Source organism: Cibotium barometz, chromosome 29 (genome assembly GCF_041138505.1).
Source record: "Cibotium barometz isolate CiBa-2024 chromosome 29, ASM4113850v1, whole genome shotgun sequence".
NCBI lineage: Eukaryota > Viridiplantae > Streptophyta > Polypodiopsida > Cyatheales > Cibotiaceae > Cibotium > Cibotium barometz.
This window is the reverse complement of record NC_141074.1, coordinates 37111697-37137251: the sequence shown is the minus strand read 5'-3', so window position 1 is coordinate 37137251 and position 25555 is coordinate 37111697. Positions and strand designations below refer to the sequence as shown.

At 39.9% G+C, this 25555-nt stretch overlaps 1 protein-coding gene across 1 annotated transcript; it reads right to left on the bottom strand.

Moving 5' to 3' along the window:
- Positions 1-2198: 2198 nt before the first annotated feature.
- On the bottom strand, positions 2199-6597 carry LOC147622119 (laccase-4-like). The gene is made up of 7 exons (XM_086823218.1): positions 6237-6597; positions 5956-6110; positions 5048-5295; positions 4438-4566; positions 3618-4207; positions 2911-3322; positions 2199-2468 (listed from the first exon to the last, which is right to left on the bottom strand). Exons 1-7 carry the CDS (start codon positions 6366-6368, stop codon positions 2338-2340), a joined length of 1797 nt encoding a protein of 598 aa, XP_086679344.1. The 5' UTR covers positions 6369-6597; the 3' UTR covers positions 2199-2337.
- Positions 6598-25555: the final 18958 nt, after the last annotated feature.

Genomic DNA, 25555 nt, shown 5'->3' with positions numbered 1-25555 from the left:
GACCATCCAGAGCTTCTACAAGTCCGAAGGCTTCATGAAAGACCATCCGGAGCTTCTACAAGCACTGGATCATAGTGGATAAAGTGGATACATCAGTATGGTGTTTTTGGACAGCTATATGCATGGATTGAGATGATGACATGGCTGTAAATTTACTGTATGGACAGCCATGGCCATTAGTGTACTTCACCACTCATCAATCAAATCTCAACAAGACTCCAAGGGCTTATGGACATCATAGAGAGCAGTCCATATGTACATAAAATAAGTGGACGGCTCTATGTGGAGTTCTCTTGTGTGATATACTTTTTGGTATTGCAAAACAATTGTACTTACGCATTCATGAGGGAAGTCGAGAAGATTTCTAACAGCCCATACATTTCTCCATACATAGTTTCGAGGACGAAACCTTTGGGTGGGGATGGTTTGTAATGAAGGGAGCTTGGTCTTGGACATAAGGGAAGCCCATGGGCATGGATATGGCCGCGTAAGTATGGGAGGCCAACATTAATAAGTGTGAAAAGGTGGGCAAGTATATAAGTAAACAAATTGTAATTAGATTTAACTAATCATTTACTAATCAAATCATACTTTCTTGGAGCTTCAAGCTTCCCATGGCTATGGTAGTACTCCCTTGAGTGCATGTGGTACTCCATTATGAGTGCATTTCTTTCTCTCTCTCTGTCCATCACTACAGTTCTTGTTTGCTTCGCTAGGAAAAAGATTAATCATACACATTTGTGTTTTGTAATATGTTTATGAAGTGCGTACAAGGACCCGTTATTTTTTGTTGTCATCAATTACAGTTGGGTAGTAGTATATTGCCACCTACAGGTAGGTAGTGCATTGCCATTGTAATGAGGAGGCAACAAAGATTTGTTATATGCCGAACTTCATATTGCTATTGACCACAAATTGGATGTTATCAAAGTAGTCTCAAAGTACAGAGATTGGTTTTGTTTGTCTATCAATGTAAGGTGTGTTGGAGGCATACCTAATCCACGTATCGTAGCATATAAATCAACCAAAAACAATCCAAAAACACTTAATCACGTGCATAAATACCATTAATTAGTAGCTTAGAAGCATGCAAAATCAACCAAAAATAATCCAAAAACACTTAATCACTTGTTTAAATACCATTTATTACAATTAAGAAACTTAATCACCTCTCATCAAGTCCAAAAAATCTTTAAAAACTCTAAAAACTAGACCAAACCATCTCTTGAGTTAGGAGATCATAAGCCCTCAATCCTACAAAAAAATTGTGACCCTGAGATGTGATCCGTGAGCCTAGAAACATGAGCCGTGAGTCTGAAGATGATCCGTGAGTTTGGAGACGTAAGAGTCTAGAGGTAGGTAAACCTAATATACCAAGCATTTAAAACAACCTTGAGACTCGTAATAAGGACACATGCCCATATTCTATCCAAGTTTTCCTATCACACAATTTATACTAGCTACATTTTCCAAGAAGACCTATTTTGTATCATTATTAAGATATTACGAACAATTATCACCCAATAATTCACCAACACTGAACCTACTTCATAAAAATGTGTGCCCAAGTAGACCTATTCTATAAAAATCAAATTCATGAGCCTAGCTCATACAAAATGGCATGGACCTATAGACACGAGTCTACAAGCATGAGCGTACATCGACGAGTCTACAAGCGTGAGCCTAGAGACGTGAATCCACAACACGTGATCCCACCAACCGTGATGTGAATCTAGATCATCAAGCTACATGAGCCTATGTCGTACAAAAAAGATGTGAATCTAAACGCGAGTCTGATAGAGGCATGAGTTGAGCGTGCATATGTGAGCCTATAAGCATGAGCCTAGAGACTTAAGTCTACATTTTTTTAAACAGCTACTTACTTTTAAAAAAATTACTTTTTGAAGCTTGAACTGAATAGGCATCACATGTTGATGTGGAATCATCAAAACAACAACAACACTAAGGAACAAAAGCTTGCCAAAAGATTAATAGCAAATGCTCACCAAATAAATTTCATGATAGATTATGAATTTATTTTAGAAACTTTGTGACTATTCCAAACAAATGAGATCTCAAGTGTGAATAAACATTCCACACAATTACAATGATGCCATGTGCCTATGACCAAAGTGGCTCAACTTAGAGAATTTCATTATCTTCCAAGGTGAAGGTAACTAGCCTATAGGCCATATAAAAATAAGGGACTTTGCCCACTTGCTACACGACAAGAAAAGATAGATCTCAAATCCAAGCACTCATTGACTAACCCCAACCCCTGCCTCCTCCAAGTGTGTGAAGACCCTAAGATGGGCTCTAGAGATTGTTCCTTAGATTTTAACACTTAGGATAATCTTTGGGTGGAGGTGGCAACTTCTCATTAGGAGCCTTCCCGTCCTTCACAATCCACACCATCATCATACCCCATGACGTGTGCATCTCAAAGTGGCAATGCATCAACCACACCCCTGCACATAAGAAAACACAAAGTTTAATATTGGATATAAATGAGAAAAGACTCTTTCTACAACTCAAAAATGTGCTCTATTTATATTTATGTACAATAATGTTCCCTACCCAAATGATTATATATATATGTATAATGCAGGATTAAGAAGACTACATTCAAGACCTTTTCTTCCATAGTACTAAAGAAATAAATAAACAATACACTAATGAAAAGCATTGGAGTCATGAACAATCTCTTAGAAATATATATCAAAACTCAATAAAGATAAGGGTTATCCTTCACAATAAAGATAAAACACTTGGTCACTTGGTCCTCCTCCTACTTAAAAGGGTTATCCTTCACATTTCTCCTCGCATACAAAGATAAATGCACGTGCATCATTACTCACAGAACACCACAATAAGAGAGCTGGATTGAAGACAAGATTATAGAAGGCTAACCTGGATTATCAGTGAAGAATCTGAGGGCAACCCAACCACCAGCAGGGACAGCAACAGTGTTCATGGCAGGGGGGTCCACAAGGTTGAAATTAGGAGGGTCTTTGTTTGAATCATAGGTGCCCATCCCCATCCCCACCACGTAGAAGTTGTAGCCATGCAGATGGAAAGGGTGGCTCTCGAAGAAGAGATTTGCTGTGTTTTGCAGAACCAACTGCACATTGGTGTTGAAGTCCACCACCTTCACCTTGGTGCCGTACGTTGCATTCAAGTTCTCCGGCGACTCGGTGGTGTAATTGTATTGGAACAATGGCATGCTTGGAAAATCCTCTTGATATGTATCCTTTGCTGATGCTAGCGAATCATCCCACATTGCTGTCAATGAATCATTGATATGGGTCTGCTGGTAGTATGCCTGCAGTGCCACCAAAGGCCCCCAAATTGAGTTTCATTAATTCTAATCAATGATGACTAGACTTAGTCACTCACCATCCAACATGAGTTATTAACTTTTGAAAATTGCTGATTAAATATGGAGCTAAGCTAACTGAGATTGCCAACAAACCACCCAATCCATCATGATTAGAGACCATATCTAACCATCAACTTACTTCCCAATCAGGTTATTAGCAGCAATGATGGAGATCATAACTGGCCATCAAATAATTTCCAGTAGCAGCATTGATGATGATGAACATGGTAACACTAACCTGTAAGATCGAGATGGGTGGATTTACGAATGTGATGTTGTTCACAGATGCTCCCACCTTCTCCCCACGTGGGCCGTGGCAAGTTTCACCAGGTTTGCATTCTACAAGAGAGTATCCTACAGTAAAGAGGAAGCTCTGGTCCGCTGTCTTCGGCACCTCTGCAGGGTACTCTTTGCTATTCAAGCTCCTTAAGCTGCCCACATAATTGCGGGCATAAGCAGTGTCATTGAAAGCTGGGAATGTGGGGAAATCCGACTCTTCAAGGGTTCTGTTGGGTGCATCTTCATAGATGAAAAGGCCAGTGGTTGTTTTGTTGGGATATGGGACAATGGCTGGATTAGGTGGAGAGAAAACCGCCGCGCCCATAACAAAGGTGTCGATTGCTTGATCTGCTGTGACTAGCACATCAGCCGTCTGCCCAGGTGCTAGCACTATCACATCTGTTGTATATGGCTTTGATAAAGAGCAGTCAGTCTCCACCACTGTTAGCTTGTGCTTGGCTATTTGGAAAAACATCTGAAAATTCATGGCAGCATTGATTATCCTCAAGAGATAAGACTCCCCCTTCTTCACCCTTATAGTGGTTGCATCTGCAGCACACACACCACATCCAACTTATAGGCCACCCATTACATTACTGTCAAATGAAATTAAGCAAGGCTATAGTAATTTAGCACCACAAACCTTTGCCTATAAACCTTCTTATCACAAACCTTTGTGCCTCCTTTTCACCTCAACACATTTGTCAAGTTCTACTTAATAAACACAACAATTTGCAATCCACATTTTTCCCTCTTGAACAAGGAGTCTAGAAGTTTACCTTCTTGTGAGCAACGGTAAAGCAAGCCCGGTTGTCCGTTGATAGTCGTAGCATCTGATATATTATACCCCGCACCATCGGCCAAACCATACTTTTCAACATCAAGCACATCCATGTTCCACCATTCACCTGCAAAAAGAGCATAAGAAAACCACATTAGAAGAGCCAATGCAAGCTAAGGAGGTCCTAGCAAAAAACAAGGAAATCAAAGGGTGTGCCACAGCTCTAATAGCTTTGCAGTGAAATGAATGTCAATGGGGGTGATATAAGAAGATAATGGAATGGCACTAGATGTGCTAAATAATTAATTAGGTCCATATGTATGTAGCCTGGTGTAGAGGGATTGGGCTTGCCAGGCATGAACCCGGGTTCGAATCCCACCAGGCTGGCAACTATAGCCAAATATATAAACATATACCTAGATGAATCCAAGAACATGCCCAAATTCACCTTTTAGGAACGTGCATGTTATATACTCATGGTAGTCAACCCACAAGACTATATAACTATCAAAATGAAAAATAACTCCTAGTATAAATGAGGAGGATACATTTAGGAACCCCAGATTGGATTTTAACATACCTAGGATAAAATGGGGGATTAAATTTACCTAAGAGGATTGGAAAATCTTCCTTTGGCTGGATTGGGAAAGGGTAAGGCTTTCCCTTTGGGGGTTGGATGATGAAGGCCCCATACACAGTGGCCCTTTGCCAGCTGATATGGGCATGCCAGAAGAGGGTCCCTTGCTCTCTGGCAACTGTGAAGTTGTGTATGTAGTGCTCTTTTGGCTGCAATGGGCACTGTGTAATGTAAGCAGGCCCATCTGCCCACGCTGTAAACATCTGCCTTGCCCCATGCCTGCACGAAACAAACAAACAAATTAGAGATGGATTAATAAGATTAATCATAATAATGCGGGCGAATTTCAGTTACACATCAAAAAACAATGATGGGAGACCACTTGAAAATGTTGTTTCTACATAAATGGTCTATCGTCTAAGGTAAATATGTAGATAGATGCTCTGTCATCTAAGATTAAGGTCTAGATTAATGGGCTATAATTAATGCTCTGTGATTGAAGATTAATAAGGTCTATATTAATGGGCTATAATTAATTAATCTAGATAGATGGTCTATCATGTAAGGTCAAGGTCTAGATTAATGGGCTATAATTATTGTAGATAGATGGTATATCATCTAAGATTACGGTCTAGATAAATGGGCTGTAATTAATTTATGTAAATAAGTAAGACAGGTCAGGTCAAGAGGACAATATATTCTGAAAGAGATTAACAGGAGGAGCTTGGAGATAAAGGGATGAATTTACATATGGTTTATTGAAGATTAAGAGAAAGAGGTTGGATCATTGTGAAGAAAATTCCTGTTAATCTCGGTTGAAGATCGACCCAAAAAGAGGAATGGATCAGTGTTACTGTAATTTCTATCTGGGGCACACCAAAAAGAAAGGCTTTCAAAAAAAAAAATCGAGCATCAAAAATAAAGAAGCATAAAATTTACCAATGAATTGTGATGTTGTCATCCACATGGTTGGATACTTTGACGTTGACGAGGTCACCTTGGTGGACATATACATTGGGTCCAGGAAATTTCCCATTTACTGACACAATTCTCTTGGTGGCATTGCACAGGCGAGTCACATTCATGTAACGTATCTGTAGTAGTAAACATTAATTCATGTAAGTAAGTGGGTGTGCACAAATCTAGAATTAATCATGTTTAGAAGAATGCTAACCATCTACTGCATAATCACATTTGAAGTTGCAGAAAGCTGAGCTTACCTTGAAATGCAGATGGTGTGTTGTGGTTCCATCTGCATTCTCAACAGAGTTTGCAGAGGCAAAGGCTAATAGAGAGGCAAGCACGAGGAAGCATAATACTACATGATTAGGGGATAATTTGAAGAGAACCATAGCCAAAAACGCTAATGATACTGCAGCAAAGGCAAATCCAAGTCAGAGATTAACAAGACTAAATCAAGATTAACACTGTCTTTAAGTAAAGGAGTAGGATGGAAAGCAAGCAAGATGAAGAGAAGATGAGCACGATTTTAGGGGTGAGGAAAGGGTTGGATTAAAGTAGCTGCAGGAAGAGAGGGTGGTGAGACAGAGCTCACACAGCTGACAACAATGGCTGTGCAGTGTGTCAGAGATGAGAGGAGATGTGTACATTTATGTAGCCAAGATTCCGTGATAGCAGTGCTTTGAGAAGAAAGACCAGGTCTTTGACATTAAAAAAATAAGATGTAATTTACTTCCGAAAACAGAACTTCTCAATTGGTTGACTTGGCTTATAACCTTAAAGGAAAATTCTTAAATATTATTCTCTGCAATTTTAGAAAAAATCTTTAAATCATGCAAAATATTAGTATGTATTGGTGCATTTGGCATTATCGCCTAAAGCAGCTGTTGCTTGTAATTGGGAACTACGTTCAGCATTTGGTCCAGTGTGATGTTCAATTTCATCTTGCTAAGATCCTCCCATAGGTCATATTTTTTCACGAAATTGGTACTTTTCTCCTTGTGTTAGTGTGCTCACCTTGGCCTGTGTACATTCTTTCTTCTTCATCTTTCGTCTCCCTTTCTTTTTCTTGACTTTCCCTTGTCAATTTTCCTATTTGGATTCCTTCTGGATTTCCTTTCTCTCAACACTTCCGCTGCTTTGGGTTGTGATTGGCTCCAGTTCGCACTTCAATATCCTTTCTTCGGTTGCTCTACCATTGCACACCGGCTTCTTTCCTACTGCCATCTCTTTCCTTTTCTTTAACAGGTTTTTTCTTTCCAGGTTCTCCTCAAAATGCTCTCCTGCATTGTCTACAAGATCCCTTGTGCACTCTGCACCAACTTGGTGATTTGCTCATGGACCCTCTGCTACCCTGTCCATTGGTCTGGCTTCTATTTCTGATCCGGCTCGGCATTCCTACCTATCAACGTCTTGACAAGCCCTTGTGATCTTGTCACAGCCATCACCTCTGGTGGCTTTCTAGTTTTTTACTTGCCCCATGGTCCACTTTTACCATGTTTATAGGTGCATCAGCTCCTATCGGGTTCGCCTCCCTTTGCGGCCTTGCCTCTTGCAGTTCCTACTCTGATGGCATTGAAATATGGGGCAATCATTTTGTCTATGTCCTAGACCATTGCAATAGAAACAAGCTCCCCTTGGCCCAATTCTACCACCTCCTCTTCCATACGGTCTGTTGACTTGAGGTCCTATGGCGTCCTGGTTTATGGCTAGGGCTTGTTGGCTGATGTCTTTCCATCACTCTCGGATTCTTGTTCTGAGTATTATAGAAACACGTTTCTGCAGTATGATTGTTTCTTTTACATATAGTGCATATCTGTTTGCGCATTCTTCAGCTAGCACTCCTCCTTCATGTGACCTTGATTGTCACACCATGTGCACTAGACGTCCGATCTGAGTCCGGATCGTACATGTCCTCTGGCAATCTTGGCTAGGGCTCCCTTTAGTTCTTCCTGAACATTTACTGCCTGCTGTGCTGAACATTTATTGTCTGCTTCTTGCCATTCTTTTTCTATGGCTTTCGGTCTTCGGCATCCGACTCCTAGCTGGACTCTAACTCTAAGATGTCTTCTCCGAAATCCGACTCGGAAGTTTCTTCCCCTTTCTTTTTCCTTTTATCCTTCTTCTTCTTCTTCTTGGGGTCTTTGCTTGTTTTTGCTTCAAGATACCCGTTGCTCCTGCCACCACTTGTTCGAAGGTGAGGGCATCCAAGTCATATGAGGCCACTGCTGTATGGAGCTTTTCCTCAATCCTCTCATGAACCATTGGCTCAGTGTGGCTTGAGTAGGTCTGTTGGGCTGATCTAAGCGCATTAGCAGTGCTCAGAATTTAGTTGCATAGTCCTTTGTAGGTCTCTTCTTTTGAGTTAGCCTCTGTAGCTTTTCCAGTACTTCTGTTATGGTTTTTCTTTCCTTAGTGCTCCAGACCATATTGTGCATACCAGCTGGTGCCCAAAGTTGTCGTGAAATACTCCATCTTTTTGTGGCAATGGAGCTGTAGTGGCTAGGAATGTAGTTTCAAAAAGGCGAAGATGTGGGCATCTGGATCCTTCTCGCTCTTGCCCTTGAAGGTACTTTAGAGACATCCTTCCCCACTGTTGTGGGTTCTTCTTCTTCTTGAGCTTCCTGCCTCCTGTTTTGTGGCTCTTGGTGATCTCCTTTTTTATTTCTCAATGGCTCTTGAACTTGTCATTCTAGCTGGCGTAGAATCCCTTCTAGGAGTCTTCTTGGACGATGCAGTTATCTTTCATGTTCTACAGCTTCCGCCTATCTACGACGATGCAACATTACTCTGTTTAAGCTGAACCTTCATTATCCATGCATGCCCTATTGTACTCTTAATAATGTCTCTCTTGTGAACATTTGTGACACTAGTGCATGCGCACTTTTCTATATCTATTCCAACTGGCTTTAATCTACTGACTCACTGTGTAGAACTAGCCTCTATCTTCCTACTCCCCTACCTAATGTACCAGTTTCCCAGCAGGATCACCAAAAATGTCAGAGTCCGCTAGTTAAGACCTGACACTTGCGTGGTTCCAGACCACCTTGTCGGCTCCAGAGGAGTAGCGACTAATGCAACTGTGCCCAATGCACTAAGCCAACGCCATGGCATTGAGCTACATATCTGCCTAAGTGCAGGGAGATGGACCATCACTACAACGTAGGTTAGTTCCTAGGGCTATCCTGAATCCAAACAGTAATCCACATCATCCAGACGGGACTAAACTTAACACAAGACTGACTGCTAAATAGACAGAGATAAGTAGAGAGAAACAATAGTAAGACAATAACCAACAAGAAAAAGACCAGCCCATGTGTCATTCTTGAGTAATAACAATACAGTACAATGCCTCAGCAAGAGCTTTGCTCATGTGAACAGCTCACTCAACTCTCATGTTCTCCCTACTATTAAGTATTGTTTCTCTCCTTTGGGCCCAAGTAGACCCAACATGAGTCCTTCACTATTCATACCGGAATGCACTCCTTTCCTACAATCTCATCCAGGTAGACCAAGTCTTTCCCTATCCCTTATCCAACTAATCCCCCCTTTTTCCTTACTGTAACTACACGAGTACCACCCATTCTTTAAGAAGCTGTTACAAGATTGTTATAGAACAAGAAGGCTCGGTTTGTTGCACAACAGTCAGTTCAGGTTACGATCTGGGCGGCGACCAAATAGGCTGATTGACCGCCCAATAGACTAATCATGATTAAGAGTTAATCACATTTTTAGTCTATTTTCAACTAACCTCTACACCCCCAACTGGAGGAGGGACTTGATCTCCCTCCAGCCATCAAATTAGGCAAAAAGCCTTTAGCCATAGCTAGCTAGGTTCCCCAAGCATTAGCCTATTGCCTCAATTCGTCGAATCGCCCCAAGAGAGCTGCTGATTTTCATGATTTTGCCGTCGCCTTGTTTCTGGAGAAAACCCTAGATCTACACTTACACAAGGTGAATTAATCTAATTCCTCTTAGCCCCAGGGGTTTTCAAGGGTGCTCTACAAGCCTATGACCTTAGAATCTTAAAATTCTTCAAGAAGAAGTGGAATCAAGCTCTGCATCAAATCTGCAAGTGACTTTGGTAAAAGAGAGATTAAGCATTCAATGTTTGGTCAAATATTTTGTTTCTTAGCTTGATCCTCTACTACACTAAGTGCTATTGGTGCCCTTGAAAGGATTTGAGCTCATTTTAACTCTAAGGCACCATACCTGGCCTCCCCGTACACTCTATTTTCTACACCCAAAATAGGAGATTATTTTACTAATCAATGATTAATTAGCACTAATCACTATATTTGGTGCAATTGATGGTTCAAATTTACCATTGGGTATCTAATACAGAACTTTATCACTTTAGATTACAATTTGGAGTTGGTTTGATATCCCAACCATTCAGTATAAATCAGTTACACTTGGCTTTATGCAATTTTTGGTGTATTCATGGTTGTAAATCTGTTGTAATCATCATTTAACACCAGATTGGAGTTATAAAAGGGTAGACACTGCCCTTGAATCTTGCATTAGATCAGGAGGTAAGACCCCCTTCACATCATCATGAGCACTGCACAAGAAATAGCTAAATTTAACGGGGAGCAGTTCCATATATGGCAAACAAAGACCATTTATTTTCTCTCATGAGGAAGAATCTGTAGGGGCTAGTTGAGGGAAGAGATGAATGTCCAGAGGAGCATGGGAAGGATGAGTGGAAGAGAAGAAATGAGAAAGCATTAGGGCTCATTGCACTTACCTTAAATGATGAAATCATTCACCACATTGCAGGGATACAACAAGCTAAAGATGCATGGGATGAACTTAACAAATTATTTGGCACTCGAGCAAAAAATTCAAAGATAAATCTACTAATGCAATTCTACAAACTTGACATGAAGGAAAGTGAACCTCTAACAACATACTTGAACAAATACAAAAGCATTAAGCAACAGCTGGCAGCCATTGGGAAGAAGGTAGAAGATGACGCGAGCAGTGCTTCTGAAGAGTGTGGACAAGGGAGAGTATGAGAACTTTGTGGCAACCTTAAAGAATATACCAGATTTGAAGGTGCATGAGATAGATAGAAGGATCTCTACTAGAGCAAGAGAACAAGGTCAAAGAGAAGAAAGGGCTAGATTCAACAACTGGAGAAGGACAAAGCATTCTACACTCGAGGAGGCCTCGCACGAGGTCGAGGACAAGGAAGAGGCAGGGGAGGAGGAAGGACCTTCACTTGCCACAACTTCGGGAAGCCAGGACATATGGTAGGGACTGCTACATCAAACCAAATGAAGAAGGATCGACATCGGCAAACTTCATGGAGACTCCTAAAAGGAAGAGGAGTCAAGACATCTTTTCTAAGAGAGAAAGAAAGAGAAACCCCACAACCCAATGTAACCTCCCCTAATACACTGATGATGTAGGCCATGTGGTAGATGTATGTGTGAGCACTTTAGTCAAGGTCACGGACACTTGTAGTAGCCTTGGACACATAGAGAGAGAGAGTGTCAAGGACTATGAGTTAGGGACTTGAGGCATTGGTCGCGGGCTACCAAGTAAGAGGGAAACTTGGTATAGGGTCCAGGTGTGCTAGAATTATTCACTTGAGGGGAGGTCTTGAAATATGCAAGTGAATGAGTGTGCGCAGGAACAAGCCCTTAGCAAGAGACTGTAAAAGGGAGTCTGTAATTAAGTGGGTAGCTGTGAACAGGTGAGAAGAATCTATTGATGAGAGAATCAAGGGTAGCATGCGTGAATATAGGGGTGTGGAAATATTCTAGGAAAGGTGTCCCCAAATGTAGGGGAGGTGGCACAAATCAAGTAGAAATCAGTGGGATTAGATGCTTGGCATCTTGTGGATGTAAAACCTATAAATTGAGGCATCGACCTAATGAGAATTTGCTGGTTTTTGAGTATCCATGCCTACATTAAGCTATTAGTTGATTGTGCACTAATCTCATCTTAATCATCTTCTAATCACCTTGATAATCATGTTGATCCTTGCATTTGATCCACCATAGCTCATCATCTTGCTTGCATTTTAACAGAATGCAATTAACACAACCTAGACAAGGAATAGATAGAACTATGCAGTGCAGAATAGAGATGAGATGGAGACCAACCCAAGAAAAATTCTTTAGTATTACTAACATGGGGGAAATCACATGCTCGTACACACATAGCCATGGAGTACACATGTACACATGAGCATGGTGTAAGAGACATGGATCAAGTACAAGATAAAAGATACAAGATAAAGATACAAGCAAAATGTCATAGCGTATTCCATATCCATACAAGAATCATGTACAAATTGCATACATGAGGGGCTTTATATAGCCATCCAACCATGTGATTCCACAAGATCCGAACTCCAACCACTAGCCCTCTTGTAACCACTTCTTGATATGACATCTTTTAATAACCAAATCCCACAACTCATTAGCCTAAGTTTGCTACTAATACTAGGGGGTGGTCACACCCAAGCTAATGCCAAAATGCAAGGAGTTGTACACACCCGTCATCACAACAGTTTGGATGATTGGAGCACACTCTCTAGTGATCCAATTGCATCAAGTACGGTACTATCCATGCAAGTTGGAGTCCCATGATTGCTTTACATTTATTTAAGTATAATACTATCCATTCAAGTTGGAGTCCCATGTTTGCTTAAATTATTACTTTCAAGCCTTTGTTTGGCTACATGTAGCCTTCCCTTTCTTCATGTGAGTAGCTCCTTTTCCACCTGCATGAGAAATATTTCTTGAGGGCCTTGTCCCAATATGTGTACTTCCACCACTTTAGATGTTATGTTTTATATAATTTTTAACGGCGCAATCTCTTACATTTCATGGCTCCTCACATAACAATCAAGAGGTAGCTAACTTTAGCCTTTTTCCACCTACCTTGCATTAATGAGGGGGTCTTAGTTGTCTCACACTCACTTGCCTCCAAATTTGAAATTCAAATTTTAAACTTGCCATGGCCGTTCACACCAAAGGCCATGGGCATACACTTCTAAGCGTACGACCGTAACGAAGCCAAAAAAAAAAACCATGGCCATACCTTCCTAAGCGTACACCCGTACAACCTTAGCCACGATGTACCAACCTAAGCATATGCCCGTACTAACCTAACATATAGACGTACCATTCCTAATTTTTTTTTAAAAAAAATGGTCATACCTTCCTCAGCGTACACTTGTACCAATCTTAGCCACATCATACCAACCTAAACATACGCTCATACCAACCTAAGCATATAGATGTACCATTCTCCAAAAGAACTATTTTTTAAAAAATTTACCACGGTCGTACCTTCCTAGAAGTGTACATCCATACCAACCTTAGCCTGAGCATACCAACCTAAGCATACACCCATAGCAACCTAACCATACGAACGTACCCTTCCTAAGTTTATTGATTTTTTTTTACAACGATCGTACCTTCCTAAGCGTACGATCGTACCAACCTTAGCCACGGGCATACCAACCTAAACATACGCCTGTCTAGAGCAAATCAAAGGAGAGTGGCAAAATATTTATGGTGCTCTTCAATGGTCTTCCCCTCCTATGGCTCCAAAATTTTGTTCATTTTTTTCTCCTGGAATCCTAGAAGGTAAAACCTTTGTTGGAGATACTCTTTCATGTCATCCCATTTGAGCTAATTGGGATTATTCAAATGATTTAACTTGACATAATTTTTGCACCCTTTTCAAGCTACTCCGATGACTTTCAGACAACCAAGGGCCATCTTACTCCTTGGTGTGAACACACCCCAAATAAAGTGGGCATGTGGGTGGAAAAGGGATCTAGGGTGGGGGTGGCCCAACCCTAGCCCTTGGTGAACCCTATATAAAGGGCAAGAGGCCTCACTTTTTGTAACATAAGTAACACAACACTTGAAGGTGAAGGTTAAGCCAACATCGGAGTGGTTGAAATAGAAGGTAATATAGAAGCTTTCTATACATCTTATGTTCTTGCTCTCTCTCATATATGTCGCTATATCTTGCCATCAACTATTGCTTCCGTTGTGCATACTTCCCATAGTTTTGACATGGTATCAAAGCCTTGCAAAGGCTAAGTTCCCCTTCAATCCCCTTTTCTCTCTCTCTCACTATCATAAGCCATTCACATCCTCATCAAGAAGGACATTGGTAGAAGAAGGTGAGAAGCAAAAAGGCGTCAAGAAGGAAGGCAACAAAAGAGCTTCATCAAAGAGGAGATTCTGTCATCAAATTCAAGATCTTTAGCAAGTGAAGGAAGCCAGCAAATTGAGAAAGAGGGAAGAGAAGAATGGAAAAAAAATACACAAGCAAATTGGTGAATTTTTGGTTTTTTCCCGTCAAGGTTTCCGTCAATCTGGTTCCGTCTGTCCACATCTCTCTTTAGAGCCTTGGAGTTTTAAAGAGGAATAATTGGAGCTTCCTTGTAAATTAAGGCATTTTTTCCATTTTCTCGCCTCATCATTGTTGCGAGTGGAGATTTAATGATGCTATGACACTTGTCCTTCATGCAATCATCCACGTGGGCTCGGGCTAGCACATGCCTGGTCACTTGCTCTTTCATCATTCAAGCTCTGATTTGCAGTACCTAGGGATTTAGTGGTTTGATAATTCTTGCAGATTGGCCACTCTTCCACAATATTGCGATTTATATGATCTTCCGCATTCACTTCTACTAATGAGATAATGCCGCACCAAATGCCTTGGACTGTCTCCTCTTGATTTTTCGCTTCTTCTCCTTCTGGCAAGACTTCCACTAGTAGATGGCCTTTGTACTTCCTCCTTTTGAAACCATTGACCGTTTTCGGGAAGGGCATACCATCCAAGTTCTCTAGGGAAAAAGCATTTTGGCTAACCATGTCTTTCACTTTGAATGGTCTTATCCACCTGATCTTGAATTTCCTCGGATGGGGTACCAATTTGGCATTGTAAAAACTAACATAGAGTCACGTTTTCCAAAAAATCTATGCTTGAGATGTATGTCTGTCCAAGCCTTCCTTCTTCCTTACACTATTTCTGCTTTCAAAGAGCTGATTTGTCTTTATTCTTCTAAGGCTAGGAGCTCTTGTATTCTATGCTCCTGAGATTCTTCCATTGGAAGCTTCTCTTGAATTTTGCTATTCTAAGACTGGGCACCATGTATTCCATTGGCATGACTGCTTCTAAAACATAAACTATTTTGAATGGCGTTTGCCCAGTAGTGACCTTGAATGATGTCCGAAATGCCCATAGGGCAGCATCTAACTTCTGGTCCCAATCATTCTTGTTTGCATTTATGATCTTCTTGAAAATTTATGATCTTCTAAAACATAAACTATTTTGAATGGCGTTTGCCCAGTAGTGACCTTGAATGATGTCCGAAATGCCCATAGGGCAGCATCTAACTTCTGGTCCCAATCATTCTTGTTTGCATTTATGATCTTCTTGAAAATTTTGGTAAGCACCTTGTTGGTAGACTCCGCCCAACCATTGCACTGTGGATAGTAAGGCAAGGACTTCTTGTGATGAATCAAGTATCTTTCCATTAATCCCTTCATCACTTTGTTCATAAAATCCTTGATCACACTAACCCGTGCCTTGCAATAATTTCTTTGAAGAGGAACTTCACCACCTCTTCTACGGAGTTGCTTTTCATAGCCTTGGCTTCTGGCCACTTGGTGAAGTAATCTGTGCCACGATGATGTATTCACATCTACTGCCTTTTGTGGGTGGTTTGATAGGTCCAACAAAATCCAATCCCCACTTCATGAATGGTGCTAGGGGCAGCATGGGTGTGATGGGCATCCTATCAGAATTTCTGAGTTGGCCCATCAGTAAAACAGACATCACAATTCCTTGCTTCCATGTTGACATCTCTCATGAGAGTTGGCCACCATAGGCATGCTTGTAAAATTTTTTGGGCTGTTATTTTGCCACCCATGTGTGCTCCGATGATGCTGCAATGTGCTTCCCTTTAGCAGTACTGGATCCGAAACGCATCTTCGAAGAATTTGATCTATGCTTCTTTTTTAGAGTTGCCCGGCGATCATTGTGAAATTTTTGCTTCTTATGGCAATTCTCTTTTTCCTGTCAGTAGTATGTTCTTCCTAAAAAGACCCATCTTCCAAAAATTGCATCGTCATAATACCAGTTTTTCTCTACTTCGGACGATGTAACTGTGAACAAGTTGGCATCTGGAATCTGATCCTCTACACCCTCCAAAGAAGGTTCTCCGGAATCTAGTCTGAATAGAAAGTCTACCACTGCATTTTCTTTTCCAAGTGTGTGCCGAATGGTGAACTCGAATTCTTGAAGTCGGAGCATCCATCTTACCATTTTCCCTCTACTAGGAAGGCTTTGTTCACTAGATAGATGAGAGCTTGATGATCCACATGGACAACAAATTTGTTTCCCTGAAGATAGTGTCAAAACTTATTCACGAGGCAAAGATCATGGAGAGGGCTTCTCGCTCTATTGTATTTTAGTTTCTTTCCGCTCTTGTGTGAGAACCTTGCTGGCATGATGTATAGGCTACATGTATCCTTCTTGTTTCTCTTGCATGAGTGCACTACCTACTGCTCTATCTAAGGCATCTACATAAACATGAAATATCATATTCCATTCAGGATTTATCACTACCGGTGCAGAAGACACCATGCACTTCAGCCTAGTGAAATGCCTTCTCACATTCTGGGCTCCATTCATATCTAGCATCCTTCTTTGTTAGAGCATATAACGGATATGCTACATGAGCCCTTCATGAGCCAAATAATTCAGGAACCTTGTATGCCATTTCACTTTGCCAAGAAATCTTTCAAGCTGCTTTATGTTCTGGGGAGCAGACATTTTGGTTATGGCCTCCACCTTAGCTGGATCTATGGCCAATCGTTGGGCTAACACAATGTGTCCTGACAGAGTTTCGGATTTTACTGCAAATGCACACTTGGTCGGATTCAACTTTACCCTTGTGTCCCTACATCTCTACAAACATAACCTTAAGTGATAAATGTGTTTAGCCTTATCCTCGAACACAGTGAAATCATCCACAAAAGCTTTCATAAAATCTTTCAGGTAGTCATAGAAGATTTCCTACACCATTCTCTGGAAAGTTGCTGGTGCATTCTTTAAGCCAAACATCGTGATAGTTGCCACAAAGACCCCCCATTCACTAACAAAGGTAGTCTTTTCTCGGTCTTCCGGAGCCATATTCACTTGATTATATCCATTGAAACCATCTAAGAAGGAATACATCTCTTTTCTGGCAACCTCATCAAGCAAGGATTCTATGAAAGGGAGTGAAATTGGTTGCTGCATTTTGTTTGCGATAATCCACACATATTCTGATCTTCATGTTCTTTTTGGGGACTATAACAATCAGAGATATCCATGTAGCTTTTTCTACAGGTATAATGAAACCTACCCTCAATAGCCTATCAATTTCTTCTTTTACTTGTTTTGTATAATTCGGGTTCATTCTGTAGTACCTCTGTTGCCTGACTCTGATATGGCTCCTTCTTTCAAATTGATGCTGTGCTAGAAGAACTTAGGGTGAATGCCCTCCATGTCTTCATATGACTAAGAAAAGACGTCTTGATACTCCTTTATCAATGATACTAGCTCTTGTTTGAATTCATTCTCCAGTACTAGGCTGATCTTTACATTCTTTTCTTCATTTCCTTCCCCTAGATTTACTTTCTATAATTTGTCTGGACTCACCTTAGCTGCATTGCTTCCCTGGTTTTCTTTCTGCTTCTTTACCCAATCTCAGATCTCCTAAATTTTTTCTTCTTGTTCTAAGTTCCGAGCCCACTTAATTTCTTCCATGGCTTTTTCTTGCAGGGTCTTTTTTATCTTCAAGCTTTCTGCTTTCCCAGAATTTGCTTCTGATTTCATTGATTGATCCTTAATCACTTCTGCATTTCCAGCCTTTGTTTTAGTGTGTTGCCTTATTGCTTCCTCTACATTTACCATGTACAATGGTACTAAGTCTGGGTGTTCGGCAGAGTATTTTGATTTCTTCATCATCATCAAAACCTTCTGAATAGAGAATACATAATAGGAATGACCATTATTTTGGGGAGAGAGAGATATACATAAGAAACATCCTAAATTAAGCATAAAGATAAAGTTTTCTTAATTATTCATTACAACTCCTAAGAAAAGCTTTATTTGCATTATAAACAGTTAATTAGAAACTTCTCAAGCTTGAGAGGGGTTGAGAAGTGAAAACATTGAGAATAGTAAGAAAAACCATGAAATTACATCTTACCTCTTGATTTTACTTGCTTCTCTATCTTAGAAGAAGTCCCCAACCAATCAATTGGTTAGTGTGTTGAGAGAAAAGCTCCAAGGATGGTTGAAGAGAGAGAAAGGCTCCACTCTCTCCAAAAGTAGAGGATTTTTAAGGGATAATAGAAAATATCATTACTTTAATGTAATACTGGTATGGTATAGCTCAAAGATGAGAATACAAAAGAATGAGGGTCTATTTATAGGTGAGGGAGGCCACTAACTAAGTCCAACTAAGTTCTAGAATTTTTTAACTTCAGTTTGGCTGAATTTGGACAAGATTTGGATCAGCTTGGCTCCCTTTTTGATTTGGATCAGCTTGGCTCCCTTTTTGATTTGGTTTGATCTAGGAGAGAGGAGAGATAAAAATATCACAATTTTTTTTTAATTAAAAACTCATCCACATGTGTGAAATAGGCGCCTACCTCAAAGTCTCCCCCCTCCTTACCAAAGTGTCAAAAATGTATCATTATTCCAAAATATCTCATTTTTTTAGTAATATCTCATAGTTTTTAACTAATAAACCTTGTACTCAGTCAACTCTTCATCTTATGTACGCATTTACTCATTTTTGGGTATTTTCTTTTATTCTTTGGATTTATGTCATCCCCACACTTGGATTAATCCTATTGGTCCATAGGAACCTTAATTCGACCATAACTAGAAATTTCTGAAAATCTAGATCCTTCGGCTAAGGTCCTTTATACATATTTTCAATTTATTCCAAATGCACATTGGAAAGTTCTTTTTGAATTTCTGTTTCAGGGGCCATTTTAGACACTAGGAGGATTTTATATCCAAAGATATCTCAATTTTGGATTATCTCTCTCTATACATTTTCTCTCTCTAGGCCAAAACAAGGTAAAACAAGATCTTTCTTTTATTTTAGAGAGGGGAATAATTAGAAGAAGAGAAGGGGAGGTTCTTATACCTTTACACCTCAAATGATGGAGGGAGGAATCTTACAGGGAAGAAGCTGGCTGCTCTAATGAAACAGACAGGAAAGGTAAGGAGATTGTACTGTAGACCAACTCTGCCCTAAAATGAGCTAAAGGAGCATGCATGGACAGCCACAAAGAAGCTAGAAGAGAAAGCAAATGATGAGGTGGCTCTACAGGTCTAGAAAAAATGGAAGCACTCATCGAAGAATATAAAGAATAGCAAAAGCAAGATGGCAAGACCATCAAGGCGCTGAAGAAGGAGGTAGAAGCAACTACACCCACAAGGGTGACCAGAGGCAAGGGTGAAAAGATGGGCTTAAATGAGCTAAACATTGCATTGACAACACAACAAATGTAAACAATAGGAAGAAGGCCAAGTAGATGGATGCTATGAAGAAATCCCATGCTGAGGAAATACAGTCCAAAGAAAATATTCATGACTTCTAAAGTTGGGCAAAAAGAGAAAAGAGGGTGCGAGATTTCAATGGAAGATGTAGGAGGAACTAGGCTAGAAGAGCCTAAGAGCCTGGAAGGAAACTGCTCTCAAATGCATGCAAAATTTGGTGCAATCAGAACAATAGGCGGGTGCCATGAGGCCTTCCAACTGGGATGACATCGCTAAATTCAAGAACTAGTTGGAAGTCCCTAAGGTGGCAAGATAAGGCCAAGGTAGTTCCTAAGCAACATCATAATAAGGCCGAAGCCCTTTCCTCAGATCCAGAGTCGTGTGGGGAAGCAGTGGGCTACTATGACTTGCGGATCCGGGTGAGGAGGCAATGGCTCATTCAAAGAGCAACACTGCTAGTGCCCCTCACCAATGGAGTCATCTAGCAGACAAAGAGAAGGGGATGCCAAGATCAGAACACTGGAAGACCACCCTATGGGTGGAAGTGGAACCGAGGTGGAAGAAGAGGGCCAAGAGAACCAAAGCAGACTATTTTTGAAGAAAATGTCATCACTGCAGATTAGACAGAGTCCCATGCTTTTGTGGCCGGTATGGCAATGGATGCTATGAAAAGGGCTAAAACAAAGTATACGGAGGCACGACCCATCGACATGTAGTTCATATGAGCATACGAAAGGATAGGGATCAGGAATTCCTGGGTGAGAAATAGGAAAAGAGCTTATGAGCCTAGGTATAGCCAAGATTGGCCAATAAAGTTTGTTTCAAGGGGCATTGCTACACAAGCTGAACCAAAAGGAGGATGGGATAGGCCATAGCAGTCTGGACATGGTCTAGAGTTGGAAACAAACCGGATTTGAAAAATTTTGAAAATATTTAGATCAAAAGTATAGGTACAGTGGGCTTTGCTTTTTGTTGATGTAGCATCCATCTCGTGATCGCTAAGTGTTGGCAGCCAACCGGCCCATTTAGCCATCGCCCAAGTTGCCACCTAGATTGACCCATCTTGTAACAAACTATTATGGCTTCTTGCTTTGTAACAACTTTGTAACGATTTCTTGCAAATAGGTAGTGCCTTGATGGATGTAAGCAACAAGGGAAATTATTCCCGGATGGGTGGATTAGAGGATAGACAATTGAATGGATAGTTGAGCTCAGGAGTTCATGAGCTGAGTGATTATTAGTGTATTGTATTATGAGAGTCCAAGCTAGTATTGAAAGAATGTCTCATGGGTTGGTCTTTGACTTGTCTATGTTCTGCACTGCCTAGTTCTGTGTATTCGATGTACATTCTATGTTAATTATAATCATGTTTGGATGTTACCTCCTATTCGAAATCATGAAGGACCTAGGAACTAACTTGCTTGTAGCCATGAATAACTCCTCAAGCTTAGGTAGACTGACAGATCAACACGCCAATATTGGCTTGTCACATTGGGCACAATTCCATTAGTTGCTACTCTTCAAGAGTCGACTAGGTGGACCGGAACCACATAAGTGCCGGATCTTAACCGGACTCTGACAGCCAGAGAGGTGAAAAATGTGATGCACGTAGTGAAATCTGCAGGTGAGATGCATGGGCAATCATGGTGGAAGGTGGTGCACTTCTCTAACACAAAGACCTCCTGCTCAACTACTTTTTTTGACATTTACTTGACATCCCTTTTCTTGGGGAGTCAAGATTATTACATTGTTGGGGGCATGGCAGCAAACAATGCGCATGGTTGTGCCCACAACTCTACAATAGAGCTAGGTGACCTTTGTGGCTTGAGAGATTTGGCATTGTCGAGCAATTGGGATAGAGGCAGGGTGGATGACTGCTGGGGGGGTGTGGTTGAAGGACGAGGCCATGCAAGGGTCTTATTGATTAGATGAAGGTCTAGGAGGCTATGGGTCATATCATGAGCAAGGATAAGCCATCCCAAGGATGGGCGATGTTTGATTAACTAAACATGCATCTCACCTGTCTTCAAGGGCCATCTTGTTGAGATACTGAGTTCAACTAGTGCTATAAACATTGACGACCCGCTTGCCTGATAGCTTCCACACTTATGTCACTAGCATGATTTATGAGATTATGGTTGATATGTTGCCAATGGTGGATGATAGGCTGTGTGATAGAGCCATATTTGGATTACTAGAGTATGGCATAGTTATAGTGCCAGCTCATATAGTCGGGTTAACACTATGGACTGACCATTATATGTTATAGAACGTGTTATAGAACGTGAGTACTTTTCCTCATAGTATGTACTCTTCTCTCTTTATGTTAATGATTGTAAAGAAGAGAAGTGGGTGGTGTGCTCTACTAAGGATGCTATGCTAAATGGTGGTTAACAAAGTTGTATATGGAGGTTGTCTGTACATTTATAGTAGTGGGAGAGGTGTGCTCTTCTTTTGTAATGAGAAATGGCCAACCATACAAAGGAGGTTATGGTAAAATTTTCCAAAATTTTGTGAAAAAAAAAGTTTATTTTTATATTCCAAAAGAGTAATTCCCACCATTTTTGCATCTAAAAGAAATATTCTAATTACTCCATGTACATATTCACCTATGAATATGCATGGATATCATTGATATTAATTATTAAAATTGATTTCTATGCATAGAAAGATGCATAAAGTAATTTTTTATTACAAAAGTGTTATTCTTATTAAAATTGATTTCTATGCATAGAAAAATGCATAAAGGAAATTTTTTAATTACAAAAGTGTTATTCCTATTAAAATTGATTTCTATGGATAGAACGATGCATAAAGAAATTTTTTTAATTACAAAAGTGTTATTCTTATTAAAATTGATTTCTATGCATAGAAAGATGCATAAAGGAATTTTTTTAATCACAAAAGTGTTATTCTTATTAAAATTGATTTCTATGCATAGAAAGATGCATAAAGGAATTTTTTTATTACAAAAGTGTTATTCTTATTAAAATTGATATCTATGCATAGAAAGATGGAGCATTAGTAAGACCAAATGGCATTACTAAAAATTCAAAGTGACTAGTCTGAGTTCTAAAAGCAGTTTTATAGATATCTTGGTCAGCCATTCTTACTTGATGATATCTGGATTTAAGGTCAATTTTGCTAAAGACACTGGCTCCCCTTAATTTGTCGAGTAGAACATCAATTCTAAGAATTGGAGATCTATTCTTGGCAGTATTCTTGTTGAGAGCCCTATAGTCTACACACATACGATAAGTACCATTTTTCTTCTTTACAAGAAGGACTGATGCTCCATATGGCAAACTACTTGGTCTAAGTCCTCAAGAAAGTGAATCCTCAATTTGAGTTTGAATTTCTCTTTACTCAATAGGGTTAACTCCATAAGGTGATATACGAGGTGATTCACTTCCAAGAATAATATCTATTTTGATTCTCAAGATGTGTACTAGGTAATCCAGGTGGTAACTAGCCAAAACTAAGAAAGTTTTCTCCCCAAGATCCAATTTCCTGTCAGTGGTATCAGATCATGGTTAGGGGGAGTGAAGGTGAGAAATATTTAGTACAAGAAGAGAAGAAATTTAGTATATATATATATATATATATATATGTATATATATTCATGGATTCAAAAGGAGATGTCGTGACTAAAAGAAAGCTAGAAAACAAAGGGCACATAAAGCACCAAAAATCACTTCAAAGATGGAGCTTTTATGGTTTTTCTGTAACTAATTGGAGTACTCACTTTCTAGTCCTTCAAAAGGTGTCAAAACAAGGCTTAAATGCCTAACCAAGGGCTTCACAAAGGATTTAACTAAAGCCTAAACAAAAGGCTTAGTTATAAGCCTAGTCTAGGCTCTTTCAACTAGCCTCTACAAGCTCAAAGAAGCATGCAAAGGTGAGAAATGAAAAAGCGTGTAGGCTAGGTTCTCATAAGCTTTGTGAATTGAGAAATTACATAGGAATGAAGATCCGATCTGTTGGATGCATCCGAAATGGTCTCTTACACAAAACATGTACCCTACTTGCAAGATTTTGTGAAGGATCAAGCAAGTTAAACTGTTGTTGTTGTAAATATAAAGGTGAGAAATGAGAAAGCGTGTAGGCTGGGTTCTCATAAGCTTTGTGAATTGAGAAATTACATAGGAATGAAGATCCGATCTGTTGGATGCATCCGAAATGGTCTTTTACACAAAACATGTACCCTACTTGCAAGATTTTGTCAAGGATCAAGCAAGTTAAACTGTTGTTGTTGTAAATATGCAAAAATCTATGGCTTACATAATTTCCATTCTTCTCTATTCAAAAATCTTCAAAGTTAAGAGGAGATTCATGTGTGGAGCCTTTTAAGTCAAAAACCCTTCAAAAATTTCCATTCTTCTCTATTCAAAAATCTTCAAAGTTAAGAGGAGATTCATGTGTGGAGCCTTTTAAGTCAAAAACCCTTCAAAAATTTCCCAAATTCATTCAAATTTGGCTCGGCTTCAAACTGAAGAAATTTAAAAGAAATCACATGAGAGAGTATTGGGTGCAATCTATCCCCCCCAAGAAGTGTCATGCATACTCCCACTTCTTAGGTATTTATGTCTTTATTAGCCCACATGCCAAAAATAGTTGCATGCTCTTGCATGGGCTTGCCCTTTATAATTAATAGGAGTTGTTTTTACCAAAAGCTTAAATAAATCCTTCCTATCCAAATCACTAAGGAAAAATACATATAAAACCCTAAGGGCTATTTCACGTGCAACCAAATTAATAGGTCCACGGCCATGTCTAACAAAAGTGGGCAGCTAACAAAATACAAAAGTATCTCGTAGTAAATACCATGGCCCAAATACCAAAATCATTGGCTATCCCGCCATGCCAAAAGATTAAAAGGAAAAACTTCTTGATAATTTCTCATGCCAAATCACTGCCATCATGTTCTAGCCATACCAGCTTACGAGCACAAAACTCGTCAATCTCGCTAACCTATAAGTTGTCCATTCAAACACATTACACATTCGCAACACATGCTAAAATTACGTGGCAGCACATAAGCATTAAATCTAACACTTAGTTACAACCATCCCTAAATTCATATGTCCTACACATGGAATATTCAGAATCACCGAAGTGCCATGCTACAAACATAGTGGTAATTAGGCGTCCCCAATTAAGCACATAGGGATGGACGAACAAACCATAATAGTAGAAAATTGTGATGCTACTATGGTTCCAAAAGTTTGCAATAGTAGACATGGGTGATAATCATAACTTAATGTCCTACGACACGTGGAACTCTAGATTAACCAGCTTTACTCCACACCTTGCCACAGTCACTACTGTTGCTTAAAATTATATTAAATGCCTAGGTGCTATTATATTGGGAAATAACTCCCTGGAAGGAAAGTTCTATGTCATACCTCTACGGGGGCAATGCAAGAAGGAGTCCTCCTTGGAAGAGGGTGGATTTGCCACACGAGGTGCCACATAGACTGGGAAGCAAGGACGACCACACTACAACTTGTCTTAGGGAAAGTTATAGTCCTCATAATAGACGAAGAGACAGAGTCGTGGATTCCACCACAATAAGGCATATCATCCTCTTTACCAATCTCAAACCCCACAATCATTGGAAAAGATAAGAGTATGCCACCAAAAAAGAGGCCGATTCTTTACCAAGAATCCCTCTCCAACAAAGCTTCATCAGTATGACAAACTCCACAACATGCCAAGCCTTGCATGACACTTGTTCTAACACTGCTAAGTTAGCTAACACTACTAACTCCTACATATATTATTACTTCTCTATCTTCTGTGTAAATGCTTCAAAGTGATTACACTTTGCACCATAAGCTGTTTCCAGTTAAGATACAAAGTGACACATACTTTTAGTATGCCGATTGAATAATGAATAATAAATAGATTATAACTATTTGGCAAATACTAAACTAAGGGTTAACACCAAGTTTTTGTATGAAAATTTTATCACATGCTTTGGTTGTCCCTTAGAAATTATAAGTGATAGAGGAACCCATTTCCTAAA